Consider the following 23,863-nt stretch of genomic DNA (forward strand, 5'->3'; position numbering starts at 1 on the left):
CCTAAGAGGAAAAGAGAAAAAGCAGGCCAAGGACTGAGAAACTGTTAACGCATGTTTCAACTCTTCACGTCCTTATTTAGCACTATTCCCCACAGACGGAAGCAGTGAGAGAGCGAGGAGAGGTATAGAGGGGAGAGTGTGTTTCCTTTGGGTACAGTTCCCATTAATTGGCATCTTCCATATGCCGTTGAGTTCCAGTTAGGGATAAACATGTGCGCACTCATGGGAAAGCTCATAATTTTCACATTTCTATGGTCTTGAATCAGTCTCCAGTTTTCTCAGTTTAAAATCAAAGGCGCCTACATGTAGCCAGTGGGTTTGTTGAACAGGAAGCACAAGAACAGGAAGGCGGCCATTGACCCTTTCCCCTCTTTCTCTTTCTAGTTTATGGATTACTTCCAGATGTACGATCAGCCTGTCAGGTTGATAGGTCTGGCACTGCACAGGCCTGGTTGTTCAGCTTCATTGTACAGATGTAGTTCAATTCGCTGCTGCTTTTCTATTTATTACAGCTGTACTATTGTTTCACAGCCAGAAGGTAACATTCACAAAGATTCCAAATGACTTTTCAGCTGCAGCGTTAGACGGAACAAAGAGCAAGAACAAAGCGCATAGTTACATCATTAATTTTCTCTTTGTTATAAATATTGCTTTCCAGACCAGCTGCTGTAGTGGTATAGGTAGAAATTTTCAGCGTTGCCTGTTGGCTTGAAGGACGCCTTGTCCAGGTAGTAAAAACTGTTTACTGGAAATGATTTGCCTTTTTCTGGGAAGAGATGCGAGGCAAAGAATTTGCAGAGAGAGGTGAATGTCAGTGGTCTGAAAAGGAGAACTCGGTATTTTTTGCCTGCTTGTCAACATTATGAAAAAAATACTTTTTCATGGAGTCTTGGCAAAACTGGATACAAAGACATTACTGTCTTATACCATTTACTAGAGTTTCTAAAAGTCAAATAAGAAGTAGAGCCTTCAGCTATCAGGCTCCTGAAAGAGACACTTTACTTTTAAGATTAGGCATAAAACTATATTTAGTAATACATTCATTCCTTATCGTGATAGTTAGGGCTGGATCCGGTGACCTGAACATCCCTGCAAAAGGTTTAGGCTGCACTAGAGGTGTGTGTTTATTACTGTGTTTAAACACTCCCTCCCATAGTGTGTCTATTATCCTGTCTCCTTCTGGTCACACCCAACTGGCCGTCACAGCAAATGGGCGTCCGTCCCTGAGTCTGGTCCTTCCAAAATCTTTTTTCTGTTAAAATGGAGTTTTTCCTTCCCTCTGTCGCCATGCACTTGCTCATAGGGGGTCATGTGATCATTGGAGTTTCTTTCTAATATTGTAATTTTCTGTGTGACAAAATGAGAACGCTACGTGATAGATCCTCCATAAACCTCTAGAACTTACCTAATAATCACACCTAAATGTTTTTGTCGATATTTTAGCTGATCAAGTTTTGAAAAACTTCAGAATATCGTGTGCACATAGCAAGGTTGCTATGCTAAACTTCTAATGGTGTCTGTTTGTCTATTTTATTTTCCAAGAGCAACAAGGACAACCCAAGGACACTGTTTCATTGTACTCGTGAATGTATTATAGGTTATAAAGAATAGTTGTTGAAGAACAAGAGACTAACATCTCCAAACAAACAAACTGCAAACATACAATTTGAGTCTAAATCATTTAAATTAGGCTGAAAATAGCAGCATGAATGGCAGAGTCCTCTCCTTATGGCTTCTTGCCACCCAGCTGCATTCCCATGCTAAAAGGACATCATTTAGGTCTACGGGTGTCATTAGCTTTCAAGGCTGCTTCATTTGTTGATCTGGCCGGAGATCTAATTGTTTTGTCGATATTTATTCAGATAAAAAGCTTCTGCAGGACTGAATTGAGCATTTTTTTTTAATGTAAAACATGTATTGGTATTTTTCCCGTGACAACCTTGACTTGCTTTACCTTGAGTAAGGGGCATACATATAGTAAGGGGATGTATTTATGGAACACTTTACTCTTAACCAGGCAACTCTTTATCTCTCAGATATAGATTGAAGCACAGACACTCACACACAGAGAAATAGAGGTATCATAAATAAGCACACACTTAGAAACTAACTCTAAATACTTTTTTGATCCAGTGTGACCTTGAGGAAGGCAGGAAGCTTAAACATTGTTTTTCTGCTGCTTTAGTGTTAGCTCTTTCTAAATCCTAACCATGTTGCGGTCTTCAACTTTGAAAGAGATTGAAACATACAAGTGCAAATTTGTGCTATCTCAATTCGATTTGCTGCGAGTTTGGCTGACAAAGTCATCCACTGCCCACACACAGATTAAAGGCAGTGAAAATATGGCGTCCCACATGACAGGTACATCTGGCGGAGTGTGTTTATGACTGACACAGAGAAACAGCCACAGGGCTCTCCTTTCCTTGCCTGCCTCAGAAAATGAATTATTGAGAGTGATGAACTGAAAATAACGTGGATGAGTAAAGGAGGCTCACTGCCCCTCCTACACACACTCTTCTGGTCACGGGGCCGGCCGATGTGGGCACGTTTACTGCCGTGTGTGTGTGTGTGTAATGTTTTAATGAAGATATTTAAGCTGCACGTGGCTACTGAGGCAAAAAGTTGTGCGTTAATAGTAAAAGTTTGTTCTTTGCGTGTGTTTTTGTGTCGGTCTGGTGGGCTTTGTTCAAAAGGAGATGCTGTGTTCCTACAGCCTTTTATCTTGATGGCAAAACAGACAGAAGAATAAGTTATTCAGACTGTGAGTCAAACTCCCAGCAGACTTCTATTGGCCTGTCATGCTTTCTCCCTCTCTTTCTTTCCGTCCCTCGCCCATGACCCCGCTCACACAGAAACACACATGCACCTGGGATCTATTTTATCTGTTTTTAGACGGCAAGATAATCACCCAGGCTCAAAATTAGCGTGCCATCATCTAGGGTTACCACTAGAAAAGTGCGTTTCTGTGTAGATGTGGTTTGCTTTAATTGTACTGAAATTGAGCTCTCTCTTTTTCGCTCTCTTTCCCTGATTTTTTTTTTCTTTTTTCTTTTTTTTTTTTGAGCGGTTTGTGTATGTGTGTGTGCCTGTCAACGAGAGAGTAAATATTTGTGCAAGAGCTCTGGAGAAGGTCAGGGTCAAAGTATGACAGACAGCCCACTGGGAAATAAAGACACACATACATACGCAGTCTTTCTTTTGCTCTCTCACTCTCTCTCTCTCTGACACACACACACACACACATGCATAATGAGAATCAAATAGAGATGGTGAGAATGGAAGTAAAACATAAGTAGACAGACAGTGGGGGACACAGAAAGTAGAGAAAAACAGAAACAAAGAAAGGCAGAAAAAAGACAGATATGGAGAGAATTAGGAAGAGAGAGAGGCCTTCATCCTGTAGTTCCCCTTGGCCGCTCTCAGTAATTGGCTGATGTCCAAGGGACAGAGAGTAGATCAGAAATCAGCCTGGGTGTACTCATGTGCTTCATGTACTGGACATCACAAACCATTTCATATCCACTGTGGTCTTGTGCCTTTATGCACGCGCGTGTCAGAGAAGTTGTAAGACGGCATAAATAGAGTAAGGGTCTGTCCAGAGGCATCAATCATAGAGGTCTATGGCTTCCATGTGGTCACGGCTCATGCCCGCTCTGCAAACATGTGATCCTAACTTGCCAGAGTCAGTTAAAAGCAACTGCTGCTCTACATCATGTGCTTCCAAAGAAAACATCAGAGTTTTAAGAATAACCCCACTGTGAGCTTCACTCACATGTGTTGAGCAGTAGCAGCTGAACTGGGTGTCAGTAATGTAAACTCACTGTACACTAAAACCTCAAGGCCCGTGTCTTTAACAGCAGAGCATTTCCAGAACTGTCACTCACAGAGAACAGATATGCTTCTGATTAATTATGAGGTGTTTTTCTATAAGCCATATCCCTCGTAGTCCTACATTTGTAAATAAATGGATTCTATCATAAACATCTTGGCAGCGTATTTTAACACCTTTTCTATGGTGGGATGGACTGTCTATACACATAGATTTTCATCTCATATGGCATTTCTTCATTTATTGTAATTATGCAGCTAAATGCATGTACAGCAAATATCCCTTGATACTGGCAACGTCTGTTCTGTTTGTTTCCTATTTGCAATATATTGTTTTTTTCAGTAGCCTTTCCTGCTAGAACAAGTAAATCTCTCTGATGTTAAAAAATCAGAGTCTACAAATATCCGAATGAGTCATTAAAATGTATTTTTTTAGCGCACTGAATCCCAGCATGCTAGTGAACAAACATTCACATTAGCATTGCTGTCAGCTTTAGTGTGTTTGCAAATGAGCCTATGCACTCTGCAATGCAACTTGTGCTTGCAGGTGACAGTTTTGCCAATAATTTCATATAGATTTGTGTCAAACTTGACTTTAAAATAAGGCACATACCTTCTTTCTTTGGGATATTTCTTAACCCAGAATGCTTCCACGGGAATTGTGTGTTTGTGTGAGCGTGCATGTGTGGGGCAGGATTAGTAGTAATGGGGAATATTATGGTGTTAAATGTTGTTATGAACTCCGATTAAGGATTAGAGGATCTCAGCAGGGGGCTGGACTCTGGATGCTGACATCTCTATCTCACACAGATCTCCTCATTACTACACACACATACACAGAGCTCCACACACACTTTACTTGGGTCTCTATAAACAGAACTCTACACCGCACACAACACCTCATACGCTACTTCCACTTATTAACGTTTGAAATCACTTACGTCACCGGCACATTTTCAGTTAATAAAGTCACATGGGTTATGCTCCTCTGCCGCTGTTAAAAGGTACACACTCTTTGCTGTGCTCCAGTTAATCAATTAATCAAAATAATGTGTTTATATAGTGAAGCACCACTAAGCGTGTAATGGAACTGTGTATTTTGTTCTGTGTATCACACGTTTGGTGTAAACCTGGCTCGATGGCCGCCATTTTTCTTCATTTCTTTTTATTGCACATAATTTTTTTCACGTATGCTATTTTTGACCATCTTTCTGAAGTTTGTTTTGTGTGACAACAATGTCAGTTGGACTGAAAACACGTTTCACAGGCATGTACGCATGAACACAAACAAACCCACCTACAGATGTGACCCCGGTGGCCATAAAGGACGTCACTTTCAATCTCGTCAGATTTCTCCACTGACGCTTGATGTATCAATTTTTAAGTAGCTGGCTTCAACTCGGGGATGTGTATATATACACACGCACTTACACACAGACACACACTCTCACTCGAACACAGACTGCTCTGTGCTCCGGGAGCTGTGGCACTTGAGGGGTACTCGAAGGGTTCCATCTTGAAAGGCTGTTGCCATGGTGACAATTATGGAGCTCATCTCCCATGGGCCAGCAAGCTTTACACAACTTTCCTCCCAGCTGAACACGGCCTTTCACACACACAGTGTACCCCCCACCTATGCACAAACACACGCACAATTTTCTCCTCTTTTCTGCCCTTTATGGTAAATCCGGCCGAGAGCCAATATTTGACTTGAACCGAGCGCGACAGTAAGCGAAAGAACGGAGCAATTAGCTCTTAAACTTTTGTAAGGGAAGTGAAGAGGAGGAGAGCGCTCACCGTCATCCAGAGGAAGTGTTTGTGTCAGAAGAATGCAGCGGAGGTGATTTTGCATACGTTCAGAGGTGCCTGGTTGAATGCAATTAGCGTGTAATGATTCTGACGGTGAGATATCGGGCTCGCGTTCCTGTGCGTACACTTGCGTCTAAATCTGTAAAGGCCCTATTGAACATTAATGGAACACATTTCCTGAACTATTGCAGTCAGCAGCTTCTGTTTTTCGTGTAAGCATTTAATCACTGCTGAAGCGTAGCGGTTCATAGAGAAACACAGCTAACGTGTTAGAATGTATCCTGAACTGGCTCGAGGGGTCATCAAAGCTGCCAGGAATCATTAATCACGGCATAGGTCAGAGCTTTGCCCACAGACAGTCAACCAGCTCCATACATACGTGACCCTTGAACAGGATAATTTAAATTGACTGTAAAGGCTACGTGTGCAGAAGTGTAGGATGAGATTGTAATATATTCATCCTCGAGGGAAGGAATAAAAAGGCTGTGAACCACTGTTCTAACACAGCACGTTGGTTTTATGCCTACTAAAAGGAGGAAAGTGACTGGGAATAAACGTGCATGTAATTTGTCAGTAAAGAGGACGTTAACTGCTATTTTGGTGACGATTTGAGTCGTTTGTCAAGAAAAAAAATGGTCACAAACTGTCACAGCTTCTGGCATGTGAACATTAGCAGTTTTCCTTTTTTCTTATGAGATTCAAGGAGCGTTTGCTCAGGTTTAATCATTAAACCTCGAAAATCTGTATGAAAAGAGTCTCATATGCTGAATGCAAACACGAGAAAAAATAATTCAAGAATCTGATCACCTGATGAACTCTTGTAGCCGAACATTTGCGTTTCTTTTCCCTCCAGCGATTCCTGAGGCAGGTGTTTGCTATTTCATCTGCTAAATGCTTTACTGGCTTTTTTAGCTGCTAACTGTCTGTCATTTGGTGTTGAGCAATGGGTTTATAAAACCCCATTGTTATACACTACCTCGCACTACCTTTTAACTGAAAACAACTGTCTCCTTGGGCTGAAAGTAAGGCTGATGGGTGCTGGGAGTGAACCAGAACTGTCAGACTGTGAGGAAAATAAACCTAAACCATGAGTTAATAGATACTAAAAAACTCAGAGGATGAAAATTCTTTGTTGATGAATATATATTTTGCTGAGTGCCTATAAACACCATATAGATGATGGACCTGTTTGTTTATTGACTCCTGCGTTTCAAGTCTGAAGTTTTGAGCTTTGGCTATAGTTTGTGAAGCTGTAAGTTAAGAGAAGAAGTGGCTCTGACTGAGAAACTGATGGCACCACAAGCTCAGATGACAACGGCTTATCGATTGCAAGGTTGCCATCCCACAAAACACACCCTGTTTAATCACCTATTTTATTCTTGGGCACTTGAGGGGTACTCGAAGGGTTCCATCACTGTGTATATACAAAATGAACACTGTGTATATTCCATAAGATTTGAAACTGGGTACTGGGACCACAAAAAAAACTATAAAACTATTTACTAAGGTATTAAACCTGAAGACGTAAAGTCATTTTGTCATAGACTTCTCTACAACTGGAAGGGAGTCACTTCTTGTGCATAATTGCAGGTTTAAGACACTTCAGCAGTGGCAACTCTTTTCAGACCTGGCAGCTAAGAATAGTTTTTCTATGGAGTTTGTGTACACACAGGACTTCAAAGGGCCCTGGGAAACTGCAATATGTTTATTTTATTTTCTTCTGGCATTTTGTAATAGATTTATAGAACTAATCAGTTTTTGTGGTCCTATAAAACAATAAGATGTGGAGTGGAACAGAACTCAATCATCTCTTGTGTACAGTGTTTTTCCCAAAGGAAGAAGTTGTGCTGTTCCCATCTCAATCAGTGCATGGTGACTGAGGGTGTGTCTTGAGTAGCAGTACTATATCATATCTAAGAGCTATCGATTGGCATAAATACACCGACTCTCTCTAGTGACCACATGAATAATTAATAGGACACTGGATCTGAGGCCACTCTTTATCATACGCAGAAATGCATACACAGATCTGAAAAACACGCGCGCACACACACACAACACCGTCAGCTGAGGAAAATGTTAATTTGGAGTTAGCTCATAGTTCTACGACATAGTTTTTGTGTCTAAACTTTTGCTCTTGTGTGTGTCTGCTTTGTGTGTATGTTTATGCGATCACTGTCTTACTGCTTCAGGCTTCTTGTCCCTTTTTTTTTTATATCTGTGGTAAATCATTAATCATAAGGGAACCAACTCAAGTAACATATTTCCCATGGGGCAGACTCTGGGAGTAGCTTGAGAAAAGTAGCGAGAGAAGCAGAGAGAGAGAGGAAGGAGAGAGAGAGAAGGAAAAGGGTTACTAAGAAAGTAAAAGAGGTGGAAAAGGGGAGTAGAAAGCAGCACATGAGGAAGCTCTACTCATACTGGCCAAGTCACCATTCTTGAACAAAGTTTTTGATCAGGCAGTTGTATGTGTGCCAAGGCTGGCATAGGGTGCCCTGTCTGTCCTTTACCGCTGAGGCCCTTTGTGCCTCTGTGGCTGGCTAGCGCATGTAGCCAGGACTCTCCGGATGCAGCGTCCCCCCAGGAGAAAAGACGCTTTTCCACCGTGCTCCTACGGCCCAGCCAACAGGAACACACACAGTCACCAGCACAGCACATAGGCACCCATTACCTTAAAGGCTGACAGGAAGGAGGAAAGAGAGCAGAAACCCTCTGAGAATTACTACTCCCTTTATTTTCCTTTCATTTCTTTCTCGTTTTCTTTCTCTCATTTTTACACCTACACACCCACATCCCCTTTTTTTTCTCTCAGTGTTCTCTCAGGTCTTTTGGGGATTGTGCCAGTGGACTTTGCTCCCCTATGATGAATGATTTACCTAAAAATACTGTCTGTATGTGAGCACACAGCATCCAGGTGGAGGAACTTACCTGCACAGTGAGAAATCAAACTACTTTTAGGCCACTTTTCTATTCCGCTGTCTGCAGGTTAACCGCGGCATTGAATATGCGTGCGTGTGTGTGTTAGCGTGGTAATATACAGCCTTTCTGGGACAAGTGACGCGTAGCTTGATTAAATCCATGACCTTCACCAGCAGCACAAGCAATCAGCAGGCGAACACATGCGTTCGCACACACACACACGCTGCATACTTAACACCTTCTCACACAGGAGCGCTTGGTGCAATCAGCACCTGGTGGAATCGGTCGCATCATTGATCCAACCTGTTCATAGCTGCATGTATACATATCCACACAAACGTGCACATACACACGCCAGGCGCCTATCAAATTGCATTTGAGACACCCTCATTTTCCTTACATAGAGTTTTGTACACTGTAATACTATTTACCACCGTGGCAGAAAAAGCCTCACAATAACGGGAATACCAGGACTATGAATGTATAAATAAATACATGCGTAATCTATATTCAGATTACCAAAGGGAAAGTCAGGAATTCTATTTTCCAGCCTAGGATGCAAAAGGGAAATCATTCACGTCCCCAGTCTATTACAATAGGTTGCTCCTGTTGAGCGGTATCACGGTTTTCCCTCCCCAGTTTTATGACTCCACATAATGACTAATGTGCAGCTACTGTAACAGCTCTACCAGTAGTCATATTATATTATTGTAACTATTGCTGTGACTGCGGCTGTATATATTTTTGAGCCCTCGGTTGCCCGAAGATCTAATGCTTATATAACAGGAATGACAGTTGATCTGCTGTTGAACTGTGTTATTGTATCGTACAACTCTGTTGTTACACCAGTCTTTTGGCCTCATGTGAAAGGCGCTCACGTAGACCTATTGTCACAACATATTAAATCAGACTTTGTTTTCCTGTTCTTTGCCACGAGCGCTGCATGGCACATTCTGTGACCCACCTGTATCTGTAGTATCTATCTTTTGCAAAAAACAAAGAAGAAAAGAAAAATCTTTTACTGCATTGTTTGTATTTTTTGGTACGTGTTATAGAATTGTAACCATCTTATCTGAACAAGCAATTATATTGATCTTTAAATGAGATATAAGACAATTTCTACTTCAAAAGGCCAAAAAAGTATGTATTAAGAAGTCTCAAAGAGATCGTTTTTAAGCTCCAATCGTACCATTTGCTTTTATTTTCACATGTTTTTGCACTGACACTGAAACTGCTTGGTTACATTTAGGCAAAGCAATTACTTGGTTGAGAGGAAAAAAATGTGATTTGTGTTCATTTGGTCTATGTTAGGAAGCAGCATGTAGTTTTAGTTAAGAGTGGCAACACCAGCACTCATGTTACTTTGCAGTTACACACTTGACCATCCTTATGTTTAAAACATAACTAAGAGTCAAAATAAGAACTTAGACCAATAATAATCATTTTTGGAGAAGTGTAGGACACTTGTAAGTTTTTCTCTGACTTCTCTTTATTATATGCAGGCTTCAAGTATAATTCTGTATACTTTCTGTATTATTTATGTTTTTAAATTATGATAGCAATATTAACTTAAAAGTAAGATTTGGGGACTTGACGACAAAACGTCATGACAGATGAGACACGTGCAGACATAAATTCAGATTGTTTGGATTTTTTTGATCGAGAGATAAAAACAAAAGTAGTCATCTGATTGTGTGTATTTCTTGTTTCTCTAGCAACACAGCTTTGTTCTAAGAGCTCAGCAATTTCTTTGGCCTGTACAATGTCACAGTAAGTGACAGTATTATGTCCAAATCAGCCAAATTTAGACAATCACATTGTAGCAAGGCAGGGATTTCTGCTGCAATTGCAACTACTAGCTTTTATCATCACATTACAAACAACAATATAGTAAATTGGTGTTTAAGTGTTCACAACAAAAGTGTTTGGCAACACTTTTCTTTATGGTTAATAAATGCTGACTGTGTATTGTGTTTGTTGCAATGGTACAACTTCTTATTCCATATTCATCTTCTTTCCTCACTCCAGCATGCAGACCTGGCACCTACAAAGCTTCAGCTACAGATGCCTACTGCACCAAATGCCCCCCTCACAGCTCCTCCCCACAGGAACAAGCCACAGAGTGCATTTGTGAGAAAGGTTTCTACCGTGCTGAGAACGACCCTCGCTCAATGGCTTGCACACGTGAGTGATTCAAACACTGTCAGAAAGTTCAAGCCATCACAGTCACAATATTCACTACAGTTCACTATAGTGAAATTATTGTTGGGCTATGAAATTATTTAGTTACTTTTCATTTAATCAGTTTGCAGTGGATACAATTGCTGCAAGAACAGCACACAGATACGTGGTTCAAATGCTCTCTCTTTCGGTTTCCGTTCTCTCTTACGCGTAGACACACACACACACACACACACACACACACACACACACACACACACACACACACACACACACATACAGCCAGAGAGTTTGGGCTACATAGTCATGGAAAGACACAGAGAGGACGCAAAAAGATGGGGGATGATTGAGTGTGCAGGAGAAACAGAAACAGATAGATTAAGATAGACGGAGGGAAGTGGAGGCGGGAAAGGACATTGTCATGGCAGAGGAGAGAGACGGAACTTGAGAAATATTGAGGAACGCGTGCACACACACACACACACACACACACACACACACACAAGCATGCACATGCATACTCAAACCCATTATCAGGTTATGGTAGATTACACTCATTAATCGTTGTAGCAGGTGAGATGTGACAGGTGTTATCAGCTGGAAATGAGTAACGGTTTGTTCAAATATGTATGGGCAGACACGCGCACGCCATCTCTCTTGAATGGTGAAGAGCACTATGGAGGATTGAGGAAGGAAAATGAGAAAATAAGGAGAAACGGTGAGAGAGTTAGTCATGGAAAGATGGAGAGTGACACTCGAGACATAAGAAAAGAATAGAACAGTGGGGGAAATCGTTGAGTATCAGAGGCATATAATCTAAGTGTCATAAAAGACCGATCAGTACCAACGGTGATGATGGACAGTTAAGTGCAGCCAAGGGAAGTGAGGATGGAGAAAAGAAAAAAAAGACAGAATTAGAATAAGTCAGCACACTCTCTTAGAAGATTTATAACCAACGGCCTCAATTATATGTAGTAGGGGCTCCGTCGCATGCTGCCGGGTCTCAGCACTGGGAGGGCCAGTCAAGAAAGTCTCAAGCTCTGCTGGTCCCCTCCTGGGGCTCACGGCTCAGCCAGGACCCTGATGAGATGTCAGCATGGAATGTGCTGCCAAATTCCATATGGTTGAAATACTGGCACCTTGCTGTGCTGTGGGTATCCACAGTCGGGGGTTTCTATATGAGTGGTTCTCATGCTACAGGAATAGCTTACCTTGATGATGTGTTTGTGTTTCAAGGATTCTTCAGATTCAGAACTGACCTTTCCACTGATATATCCGTGGTCTTAAAAGAGTTTAATGGAATCTAAAATATATTTTCCTAAGTTTGGTGTTCTGAATGTTAAACACATAGCTCTGGATATTATATTAATCTGTCTTTCAAGAAGAATGCACTGCATCTAAAGGTATATTGGAGAGCATTTGCGTGCAACTTTCTTTGGTTCCTTGAGAATGATTACTGACATAATAAATAAATTGATAAACTAATTATTTCAGCTGAAGCTCAGAGTGATTTTAACCACCTAAATCATAAAATGCAACTGACTTGTGAGAATTACTTTGGGCACTTTCCATAGATCATTGTCCTCTTACTATTTATTATCTGCAGAGCACTCTCAGGGTGTGAGTTAATTTCACATGGTAAAAAATCTTTGTGCAGTCAAGTATCGGCTATTTAATATTATACGAATTCTCTTTAAAGGTTTAAGATTGAAATTGGAAAGTGCAATATGATACATTATTCTTCGATGTGACAATCTGCCAAACTCTTTCAATCACTGTCGATTTCAAAGCTAATTAACAGACTGGAAAAATATGCACCTCGTGGTTGAAGTCAATTATTAAATTTGTAATTTAATCAGCGTGATGTCTGTTCTTTATAGAAATCGCAATTCATTTGGTAATGAGCATGAAGACGATGCACACTGAAAGACTGGATATTTCAAAAAATAATATTTGTCTGTATTTCAAGGAGGGGCTCTGATAAAGACAGTTTTATGCCATGCTTCTCACCAATTAAAAGCTAGAATAGCTTGGATTAATTAGCAGGGTGCCACATGTATTGCAATACTATTTTATAGATGACTATATATTTGGATGTGCATTATTAAATCCAGTTGTAACCTGTGAGATTTTGTAGTCCTTTTTAAGCAACATTTGAAGGCAGTGACAATGATGGTTAACCAATGCTGTGCACAGTTTCACCAAGGTTTCCATTTAGAAACATTTACACTAGATTTAGTGTTGTTAAAGCAGTTTAAAAGGAACTTTAAAACAATGTAATAAATAAGTAATGAATAGTAAAAAGATACAGAAACTGATCAGAGCCTTTGTATTCTCTCAGGTCCTCCATCTGCTCCTGAGAATCCCATCTCAACTGTGAATGAAACCTGCGTCACCTTGGAGTGGGCGCCACCCAGAGACACCGGAGGCAGAGGAGACATCATCTACAACCTCAATTGCACAAAGTGCTCTGGTGATGGCAAGAAGTGCACAAAATGCGGTAGCAACGTCCATTTTGTTCCCAGGAACTTTGGTCTGTCATCAACAACCGTGTTGGTTACCGACTTGGAGCCAGACTCCAACTACAGCTTCACAATTGAGAGTGAGAATGGAGTGTCGGCCTTAAGTCCAACACCCAAGGGAAAAGTCGTGATAAATGTCACAACATCGCAGACAGGTGAGAACATGTGCAAGTCCTAAACAAAGACATCCCAATTTGCATATGAATGTATTTGTTGATGCCGGGAAGCTCTTTCACAGTATTATTTATTATGTTTCAAGACATTTGGGGATTTAATATGCAGTAAATACTTATAAAAAATAGATAAATATAAAAATATATATATAAAAAGCAACATATTATGTGGCCTGAACATCTTCTGTTTATAAATAGCATCATGCTTATGTGAGAACTATAAACATTGATGTGAAGCATCTCTAACACTCTGACTCTAAATGACATCTTTGCACCCTTGCCTGCATGTGCAATCATATTTGCATATGTCACATGCAGGGACTGCGTAACAGAAGTGTAGCAAGGTGACGATCTCTTTCAGGTCTCATACTACTGTGTATGAGAGGTGGGAGGAAGGTGAAAGGGGTGTGGGAGGTTGTTAACCTCATTAAAATCCCCACATGCCTTGATTGTCGCTCTCAACTATGCACACACATACACACACACACACACACATGCACAAGCAAACACACTTTCAAACCGCACAAGCATCTGCTCCGATGTGTGAATGGATCGGAAGTCGTAGGGTTTGGGGTTTGCACTGATCACATGAGCAGATAACATGATAACATGAGTGTCACACATCTTGTAAGCTGTTTCATTAACACAATAAAATGTCTGACATATTGCAGTATGGGTCTTCTCATGTCATGGTCCTGCACCAGCCTGTCTTGCAGAGCTCTACTTTCTCTTTTACTCACGCTTTCTCCCTTTGTTTTTTCTATTTTCTATAGTCAGCGTAGTGTTGAAGGAAAGGCGGAGCAAGGACAGTGTGACTTTGGCCTGGCAGGGCCCAGAGAGACCCAATGGAGTGATCGTGGAATATGAGGTTATCTACTATGAGAAGGTGAGTAAGACCTACACATACACTAAAATGCACAAGTGGGATAAACTGTCTTACCTAAATAAGTATTTCTCCCAAAAGGTCATTATGCGCAGCTGAAAATATCTCGAGTACCCCGTAACACTACATATTTTCTAATCTTCTTGTTGTTTGTACTGCAGCCTTTGGGTATATCACTAATGACTTGTTCATTACAAACATCTACAATGCCTTTTTTCAGTTTCTCCCTTTCTATGTTTTCACTGCCTTATCACTAACGTCTCCTTTACTGTTCATGCCAAGCTAATTAAGCAAACATCTGTTGAACAAACCTCGTAAAACCTGGATGAGGTGATGAAATTGAGTCTCTGTATGTGTGGGGGTTTTGAGCTTGTTTTTATATTCCGGCGGGGACTTAAGCCTAAATACTTACCAACGTATGGGGACTTGCGTCACAGTAAGGACAAGCATTCAAACAAGTCCCCATAGGTGTTTTTTTTAGGGTTAAAACTTTATTTTAGAAAAAAGGTTGAGAAATAGTTTGGGATTAGGAAAAAGCATTGAAATTTGATGTTCTAAGTCAGGGTAAGTGGCTTGGGATTGCATTCGATTAATGAGTGTCCTCGTGTGGACGATGGAACAAGATTGTGTGTCTGTGTGCGTGCACGCTATCTGATCATGTGTGTGTGTGGGCTGGCAGGCATTACCAGTAAAACAGTGTTAATCCGTGTTGTAAAGTGTCTTCCATTAGGTAGAGTATCAGCCTCTCTGCAGGGAATCAGCTTACTGACAGACACACTTATTCTTTATTCATCCTCCTGCACACATGTATATAAGTGCACGCACACCCACAAGGTAGTTGAGGAAGGAAGTGAAGCGGGACTAGTAACCGCATAATGCTTTGGAGTGTGGAGAGGAAAAGATTTGAGAGTTGACAGATGCTCATGTATAAATGCCACCAAATGGTCCAGCGATGAACAAATGAAAACTTAGTGAGGTGTATTTGGACCCTGGAGACATTTAAATTCAACAATTTGAGGTTTTTATTATTTTCAGACTATTTTTGTTTATTATATTATATATTATTATTTGCTCTGTATAAACCTCTTTAGAGGTTTTTGTATATTCAACCATTTTTTAAAATCCAGACTCATTTAATTTCTTGGACACTTAATATCATCTATTTTAAGTTTCTCTCCTTTTTCACTCACTGTTTCACTCTTTTTTTCTGCTCCAGAACCAACGAGAACAGAACTATACAGTTCTGAAGACTCGCTCCAACATGATGACAGTGGAAGGGCTCAAACCTGGGACCACTTATGTGTTCAGGGTCCGGGCTCGGACTGATGGGGGGTATGGGAGCTACGGTGGGGAGATTGAGCTAGAAACAAGTCACGAAGGTACAGTAAAACAAGGAATAATAGATTTTTTGTTTACTTATAGGGAATCGGATATTTCAGTTTTCCTCCCAGCTGTTTTGTCCCACTTTGTCCAGTTGATTTGTTTCTTTTTCATCTCTTTTCCTCCTACTAAATTTCCATGTGGTCAGCTGAAAATTGGAATAGCAGCCAGTCCATGTTTAATACATGCCTGTTCTTCAAATGCAGTATGCATTCTCAATATTAGAAATCTAAAAGTGCTGGTAAAAAAAAAAAAACGGGACAAAGATTACCTCTAGAGCAAAATGTACATCCATATTATATCAAGTGTACTAAGATTTGAAGTCATCCCTGCTGTTTAAATCAATCGACTGTATGGTTATGGAATATCTTACTTTCATCCGAACAGCTTCTTCAGTTCTGCTGTCAGACAGAGACACCTTGGCAGTCTCATAGGTTGTCATCTATGTATCTGAACCAGTGGCTCGAAAGTTTTGTGGAATACTTATCAGGTGAAAGGGAGACAAGCCAGTTTCACAAGGAAGGATGTGCCGTTGGATTGAAAATCTTGATTTGCACAGAACACTGGATATATATATATATATATATATATCCAGTCATCATTAAAGGCAAAAGCTTAATACATGACATACATGCCTTATACTTAGATTTTAATAGACTAGGAATTTATACCAAAGGCAAATCCATGCCTGGTTAAGTTCAGCGGGGTTGTTCAGGCCTCATAAACAGCTTTGTGTTGCTTCTCTGTCATGTTGTTTTCAAATTCCCCGTGTTCATCGATTCTTTTTATTGTTGTTGTTGATGTTAAGGTTGGGGTCATTCATTTTCATTATCACCTTATTGTGCGTGCTAGGATTTTCTACTTTAGAGGTTGCATAATGTGTTCTTCAACGTGATCAATGATTCCAAGACAAAGTGGAGGAAAGTAGAGGGGGATACATGTGTAAATGGTTGGAACTGCACTATACGCTGTCTGGAAGGCATACGAATAGCATACATACGGATGACAGTTCAAGTAATTCAGTAATCAGTTAAAGTAATTATAAACTTGGTCCTGCAACAAATGCCTTTAAATTGCTCCTACTAATGCAACATATACATCTCAATATTTAGAGCGTTTATATAAAACATAAAAAATGAGAACAATTACGTAAGTTGTGCAAATTATGCATTCTTTAAGGGTGACAGTAGAGGGCAAAAAGAAATTAGAGTTTATACAAGTCTACGGGAAAATATACCTACAGTTAAATTAATTTGTAACCTCTTTAAATTTGTGTGCTATTGAGTTTATGGTTTCAATTCCTAGTATCAAATTTTAATTAATACAACAAGGTGTAAATTATCTTTTCTTGGCTGTCACCAAAATACTCCGTAGTTTATAGAATGTCAGCTGATGAATCCGTGGAAAATTCTGATCTCACTTCTTCTATGCTCAAAAGTATATAGAGCTGTTGCTGTGCCTTCAAATAAAGGTTCACAGTCAAGTTCAGTGTTCTAAAATACAGGATCTGCCTTATGCAGCTGATCCAGTAATCTAATTAGATCAATTCTATTGATTGTTAAAGAAGGGGTGAGTACGTGTGCACCACAAAATATAACAGGAGATCAATGCTTATCTGTACTTACCTTGGAGCTTTAATTTGCCTCTTCAACACAGGCACAAGCACACACATATATGCAGTGCATACACACTCAGTCGCACATGTCTGCTCATGCTTAGCTAAACCAGATAAATGAGGTATTTGTTTTGAGTAATGGCTCGATTGGTGTGGCGTAAAAATCGATGCATCTTTGCAGAAAGTTCTCGGTGGTAGCCTTGTTATGTGCAATGTTAACATATCCATTTGGACAGCACAGAAGAATGGGAATAGCTTTCATGTCTACTCTCATACCCTCGCAGGGAATGTAGAGAGGGAGAGCGCTTTTCATCAAGGACCTTACTTACTATTCCATCCACCTCCCTTTCTTTCCTTTACTCGTTTGCGGCCCTCTCTTTTTTCAGTCTCCCTCAGCCTCTGTCTTTTACCTCTTTTTCTATTGCTATCATATTTCATTCTATCTCTATCCTCCTCCGCCACTTTCTCACTCTCACTTGTTATCTTTTTTAACTCCCAGCCTTCCTTAGTATTTTCTTCTGTCAATTTTCCCCTGTAGAAAACATTGCTGACTTTTTTTTCCCAATCTCATTTATGCTTGATTAAATAACAGTCTTCACTTTTTCTCTTTTGTAGATGTTTTGGCCATAGGGGACCCTAATCAGTCTACCATTCTGGCTGTGTCGATCGCAGGGGGAATTGTTCTCCTCATCTTCCTGGTGACTTGCTTCGTTGTCAGCGGAAGGTAGGGCCAGCAGTAAGAAGGGGTTGGCAATTACCTCCCTGTTAATATTATGTCATTTTGTCACCATTCTTAAATGTATTGGAAATAATCCCTGTAGCCAAAGCCTGGTACATCTTACTGTCTCGCTGGGCCACAGACCTTTATTGTTGTCCAACAACTATTAAAAAGCACAGTTATGAGCTACACTGTTGCTGTGGGTGACACGTTCTTTTGATGCACTGAATGTGGCGACTTTATTTGGAGTCAGTTTCGCACAGTGTTGCTCAAAGGCGCACTTAAACGCAGCTGAAAATGGGCCACAATTTCAAGTTCTTTTCACAATATTTACTCCTTTGGAATAACAATTGTTGAAAAAAATCAGCTAGTTGTAAGAAATGCTTTTTTTGTTATTTAAAAAAAATAAAATTATATAATATTTCTGACTAAACAGTTCCCATGTTCAGCATGAACCAGTGGGCTTGCCTGAGGAAAGATATAAAAAGAACATAAAATATCAGAAATTTTACCCTTTAAATTGATGGGATACAGTTTTTTGGCCACTCTAACACAGCAAATGAGCTAAACTCCAGACAGCTATATTCTCAGTTGTTCTACTTTATTGGGTCACCAACAAAAAAGATTTAGGCTGAAATTGACTGAACTTAAATTCAGTGAGCCCTATGAACATGTGCATTCATGCACACGCAAGCTAAGCGCTCTTCATATCTCTCTGTCTGTCTCTGAGGGATTACGCATGGGTGTGCCAAAGCAGGCCCTCCAACTTTGACATTTACACAGGCGCCAAAGTCCAACTAAAGGCCGTGTTATTCTGTATGTGAAGAGCATGGACTTTCAATGATCACTCTCTTTGAAGGTTAGACTGCTGGTAATGCTCTGGCCCACAGAAGGCCGTAGAAGAGAAGGACGTGAGAGAAGAAGAAGAAAGGAAAGTAAAAGAATGCAGATTGGTTGAGAGGCTAGAAGATGAAAGGATGTAAGTTAAAAGAAGGCTCTTTAGAGAGGAAGAAATGGATGAGGGGAGAGAAGTAGGGATGACAGGCATTCGTGACTCACTGTACCTGTAATTAAATGTTTATCCTGTATGAGTTCAAATTACAGGAGATTAGCCACATTTTAAGAACTTTGCTACTATGCATCCATGCAAACATGCACATGCTCTCGCTTAAAAGATTAGTATTGATTCAGGTGATTGCTTATCAAGCTGAGTGCTCTATTCACTATTGAGTAAGAGGAAGGTAATCAGCAAAGAAACACAGACGCACACTGCACTCAAGGCACGTGAACGGGATCGCATCAACATTTTTTTAATCAAGAGCCTGTAATGGGATTGTCCGTCTGCAAAGAAAAACAACCTGTGCAACATTTTGTGCTTTGAACGCGACGCGATGACACAAACACACACTACCGCTTGTCTAATCGGGTTTCACAGGCTGGCGAGGTGTTAACTAGGTTTTACAGAGGGGTCGATGCACTGCCATCAATTTAAGGTCTCCCTCTCTTCCTCTGTTATTCTCTCTCTCTGTATCTGTCTTTCTTTCATTTACTCACAGAGGTGTGGATGCCGGGGAGAAGGCAGTGTTGATTACTGCTTTCTATTAAACAACATCTGTACACCTGTCAAGAGTGTGTGCGCGTGTGTGTATTTGTGTGCATGCGTGCATAGGTGGAGTGCATTTGTAACTGGGGAAGGAAGCGAGGATCAAAGCTGCATCACTAGAGAGACAAGAGCGGGAGAGAGAGAGCTCAGGGGGGAGAGAGATGGACAGAAGCGAGGTAAAGGAGAGACACAAGTGGAGAATAAACATATTAGATAGGCAGCGAGAATGACAGGCTGCAGCAAAGGGGGGGAGAAGTACATTTGAAGTATGTTTGAGCCACAAGAGAGCTACATTTTCAGATGGTGTGAGAGATAGAGAGAAAGAGGAGGTGGGCTTTAAAGAGGAGGAGAGAAAAGTAGATGGAAGGAGAAGGAGAGCCAGGGGAAGAAGGCAGAGGTGCAAGGGGTAAAAGATGAAAAGGCAGATTACAAGCGAGTTTGAAAGAGTAGAGAGAGACGTGGAGTAAGACTAGGAGAGCTGATGGGTGGGCGATTGCACTTCTGTGTGCAATAAGAGTGTCGTCCTTGAGGTTTCTGAGGAACTGGGAGAACATTTTTATTTTTTCAAATGTCTCCTCGTGTTGTCCATTCTTCTCTCTTTTCACCCGTTCCATCGTATCTGTCAATCAGTCAGATTCTCCCTTCTCTAATTTCACTCTCTCTGCTTCTGCTTTTCTCATTATTTTGGACGTCTTTTGGCTCCTCAGTTTTCATTTCCTGTTCTGTTCTTGATTGATTTTCCACGAGACGTGTGTGGTGCGTTTTTCTCCATAGCTCCCCAACCTTTACTCGCTGTGTAAATAATTTCCCCCAGTAATCACTAAATTGAATGGAAGTGCAGTCAGATCGCAAGTGGGCGGCGCTAAGAACAAAATGTAAGCAACTGCAGAAATGCATTTTGATCCAGCTTCTTAACATGGTATGAATGCTAATGTGTCCATATGTGGCGGCTGTTTTTCATCTTATCCTGCACCCTGACAAATGGCAGTCTCAGATGCTGAAATAAATCACACCTTTCTTCTCAAACCATTGTGTTGTCTTTTATAGCTCGTGCTAAACAAGCCTGGAACTTGGTTGGCAATAGACAGCAAATGAAGGGATGCACAGGGGCTCTTTGACATATACAGTAAGGAAGTCCTTGGAGGATCATGATGACACAGGTGCAAACGGCACTATTTCCTAACTGGACACTTCTAAACTTATTGCTAGCAATACATTTTAAAACCATGTGTAAAAAGGGCCTTACTAAGTCCAGAATGCTAACAACATTTTGAACAATGTGATCAGCGCTTCCTATCGCTCAACTGTGGCTGTGAAAGTTTCACAGCCACAGAAGCACATACAAGCTTCCTGTAGCCTTTCCTGGCTGCACGCTGAACAGCTCAGCCTCATAAACGGTTTGATTTGCAGCTATTCTATTCTGTCCTGCTCTCGTTTATTAAAGTGCGGTTATGTTATTGTTACCGCAGGAGGGAAAACATGGAAAAACATCGAAAGCTCCTCAGACACAGCGCTGCGCTGACAAATCACACCCGCTATTGCTGTGTGCGTGCCATTATTGCGAGGCGAGTACACGCGTTACGGTGTGTGTTTGTGTGCGAAAGTGTGCAAAATGCGAAGGTGCTTTTGTCCTCCTGAGGGTGCTTTGGCGTGCTGGCAGGTGCGAACGATGGGGAGCTAGAAAGCAACTGGCATAGCCATGGATTCAGCAGATGGCCTTTCACTCAGAAAACGCTCTCTCCGCTGTTCCTCACTTTCTCTCGTTCTTCTTGTTAAACATGTTACAGCTTCTGCCTCTCAGCATCGGTGTGCGTGTGTGTGTTTGTGCTTCTGCTTTGTTTGCAGTCTAATGATCCTTCGGCCTCACAACCGTCTCCTTTTCCAAACAGCCGTAGATTTTGGTTATATGCCAGGTTCCTGCATGCCTTTTTTTCTCTTTCTTTCTGTTTTCGTGTTTTTAAAGTAGGAGTTTTGGCGAGAAGTTTGCGTGAAGTTGTTCCATCTATGTCATGCCCGTGTTTTTTAAGTTGGTTCGTCTGTAGTCTGTCCCTGCGTGAAGCACATCTGTTGTCAGAGCTGTAGATATCCGGCAGGGAGTCAAGGGTCACAATCTGTTAAAGCAAACGTCAAAAGAAATATGAAAAAAAGAAACCAACTCGAATCTTACTTCAAAATAAGACGTACTACTATTTACCAAAGCTGTGTTTTTTGTTATTTTTCCATTGAATTGGGATCTAATAGAAATCTGCTGATCGCCATCTTGCAGTGTTTCGAATCTTATCATCTTCATTGTTATGTATTATTCTTATTTCTGAGAAAGGAAACTTTTTTTTTAAAGCGGAGTACGGAATAACAAAAGGTGAAAGGCGGCGAGAAAGAAACGCAAAGGAAAGTAAGCTGTCATAGTAGGAGAAAGACTTTTCAGTCTCACTAACAGAGAGCGGTAACAGCTCTACCTCGCAAACACAATAGCATATCCTGTTGATGTGCAATCGTGTCTGTGCGTGTAAGCTCTTTTACCACCACAGCATCTGTTGTGGAGCCCAGGGTTATTCTTAAAAACTTAATGACACAAAAGAGGAGAGGAAGGATGAAAAAAACGTGAGGCATGTGCTAATGAAAACACGCTGCTGAGAGAGGAGAGAGCAGAGTGAAGACGCATTGAGAGAAGGAGGCTGAAGATCTACAACGCGGAGTGTAAAACAGCTCGAAAATGTATAAGCGTGTTGGGGGTGGGGGCTGTTTTTGTATTTCAAAGATGCCGTGAGAAAAAGATATTCAGTTTGTATTTCGAAAAAATGAAAAAAATTAGAACCCCCCACCCCAGGACATAGAAAAAAAACAAAGGCATAAGCAACACACCTGCTATTTCCAAACGGTGAGTTTGACTGAGGTTAAAATCAGCCAATGCAGCTTCCCCTGTGGGTGCTGTTGGTCTGTTTGCTCAATAACAACATTAATAATGGTTTGTCAGCCAGAAGGTTCTGTGTAAAAATCTAAAACAGGCCAGGTTTGGCGACACGCGTGTAGACATATGCAAGGGTGTCATTTGTACGTATTGCTTGGATGGCGGCGCTTTCAGCGAATGCAGCTAAGCTGTAGGGTGTAGCCAAATACAGCTTTGTCTGCAGAATGCCTAGAAAGTAGCGTGCAAACAGTGCAATAACAGCAGCTAGTTGCCGCAGGTGCAAGAATGTATCAGGCAGGATCTATGCAAATGAGCAGATGTTGCAGTGGGACAGATCAAATGCCCTATAAACATCTGAAAAACCTCAAAAACTGTTTTCATCCAGGGTTTTATGGTGCATTTAAAAGCTTTTATCCACTACACACACACTTATATAAGCGCACATATTACGAACATGACCTAATCAAGTTGCGTCGGTGTAGTAACATCATTAGGGAAATTAGTTTCACACGGATCTCGCTGCAAATACAAAATGCACTTCACTTAATGATACAGATGACATGCTTCTCCCTCTCTTTTTGCATCCTGTACAATTTGACCTTTCACCGTGCTGTTAAAGATTCTGCTACATAACACCCATTACCAAAGCGCGGCTTCAGACCTCACTGCTAGGATTCCCTCACGTCCTACCTTTTCTTTCCCCTGCCTTCTTTTTCCTTTCCTTCTTCGACTCCACTCTCTTTAATGAGAGACACCGGAATGAAATGTTTCCAAACAGGGTGTTAATGAAACATAGACAGATTTATTAGTCATAACTCTTCAGCTAATCATTTCCCCTTCCTAATAATTAGCCCGAGCTGAGTAAATCTTTTTACACTGTGGTCAGAGAGTGCTGAGCTGGTGCCAGACGCAGCCAAGATGGAGAGTGAAAAGAGCCAGAAGAAGAAATCGTACTCGCTCGTTCTGTTCATCGACGCTCAGTAACTTTTAAAAATCAGTCTGTCTTTGTTTGTTTGTTTGTTTTTTTGATTCCATGCTGCTTTGACTCAATTAATTATCCACAATCACCTCAGTGTTTGTCGGCGCTCAAGCTTTCAGGTTTTCGGTTTTGCTGCGAAAATAATGAGAGTGAATTTAATCCATTGATTTCATTCCCAGTAATTATTTTTTATTTAATAGCTTGATATTAAATGGAATCACCATTATCACGAGTAATGACGAGAGCAGATGCCCACAGCAGGGTGTTTTTTATTTATGTGTGTGGATAGATGTGTCATTTCATTGTGTCATGCTGGAGGGGTGACTAATGATTTACTGATTTCAT

The 23,863-nt window shown here is 40.9% G+C and overlaps 1 protein-coding gene across 3 annotated transcripts in view; it reads left to right on the top strand.

The window, feature by feature from the left end:
* Nucleotides 1-23,863, top strand: part of epha4b (eph receptor A4b) — a 78,337-nt gene that overhangs the window by 28,527 nt on the left and 25,947 nt on the right. For all 3 annotated transcript variants that reach the window (XM_040022007.1, XM_040022008.1, XM_040022009.1), the window contains exons 6-10: nucleotides 10,585-10,740; nucleotides 13,079-13,414; nucleotides 14,206-14,318; nucleotides 15,532-15,694; nucleotides 17,926-18,034. In XM_040022007.1, the coding sequence (XP_039877941.1) occupies nucleotides 10,585-10,740; nucleotides 13,079-13,414; nucleotides 14,206-14,318; nucleotides 15,532-15,694; nucleotides 17,926-18,034 (877 nt within the window). The remainder of the gene's footprint in view (nucleotides 1-10,584; nucleotides 10,741-13,078; nucleotides 13,415-14,205; nucleotides 14,319-15,531; nucleotides 15,695-17,925; nucleotides 18,035-23,863) is intronic.

The sequence above is a fragment of the Simochromis diagramma genome, unplaced genomic scaffold (genome assembly GCF_900408965.1).
Source record: "Simochromis diagramma unplaced genomic scaffold, fSimDia1.1 OVJJ01000205.1, whole genome shotgun sequence".
NCBI lineage: Eukaryota > Metazoa > Chordata > Actinopteri > Cichliformes > Cichlidae > Simochromis > Simochromis diagramma.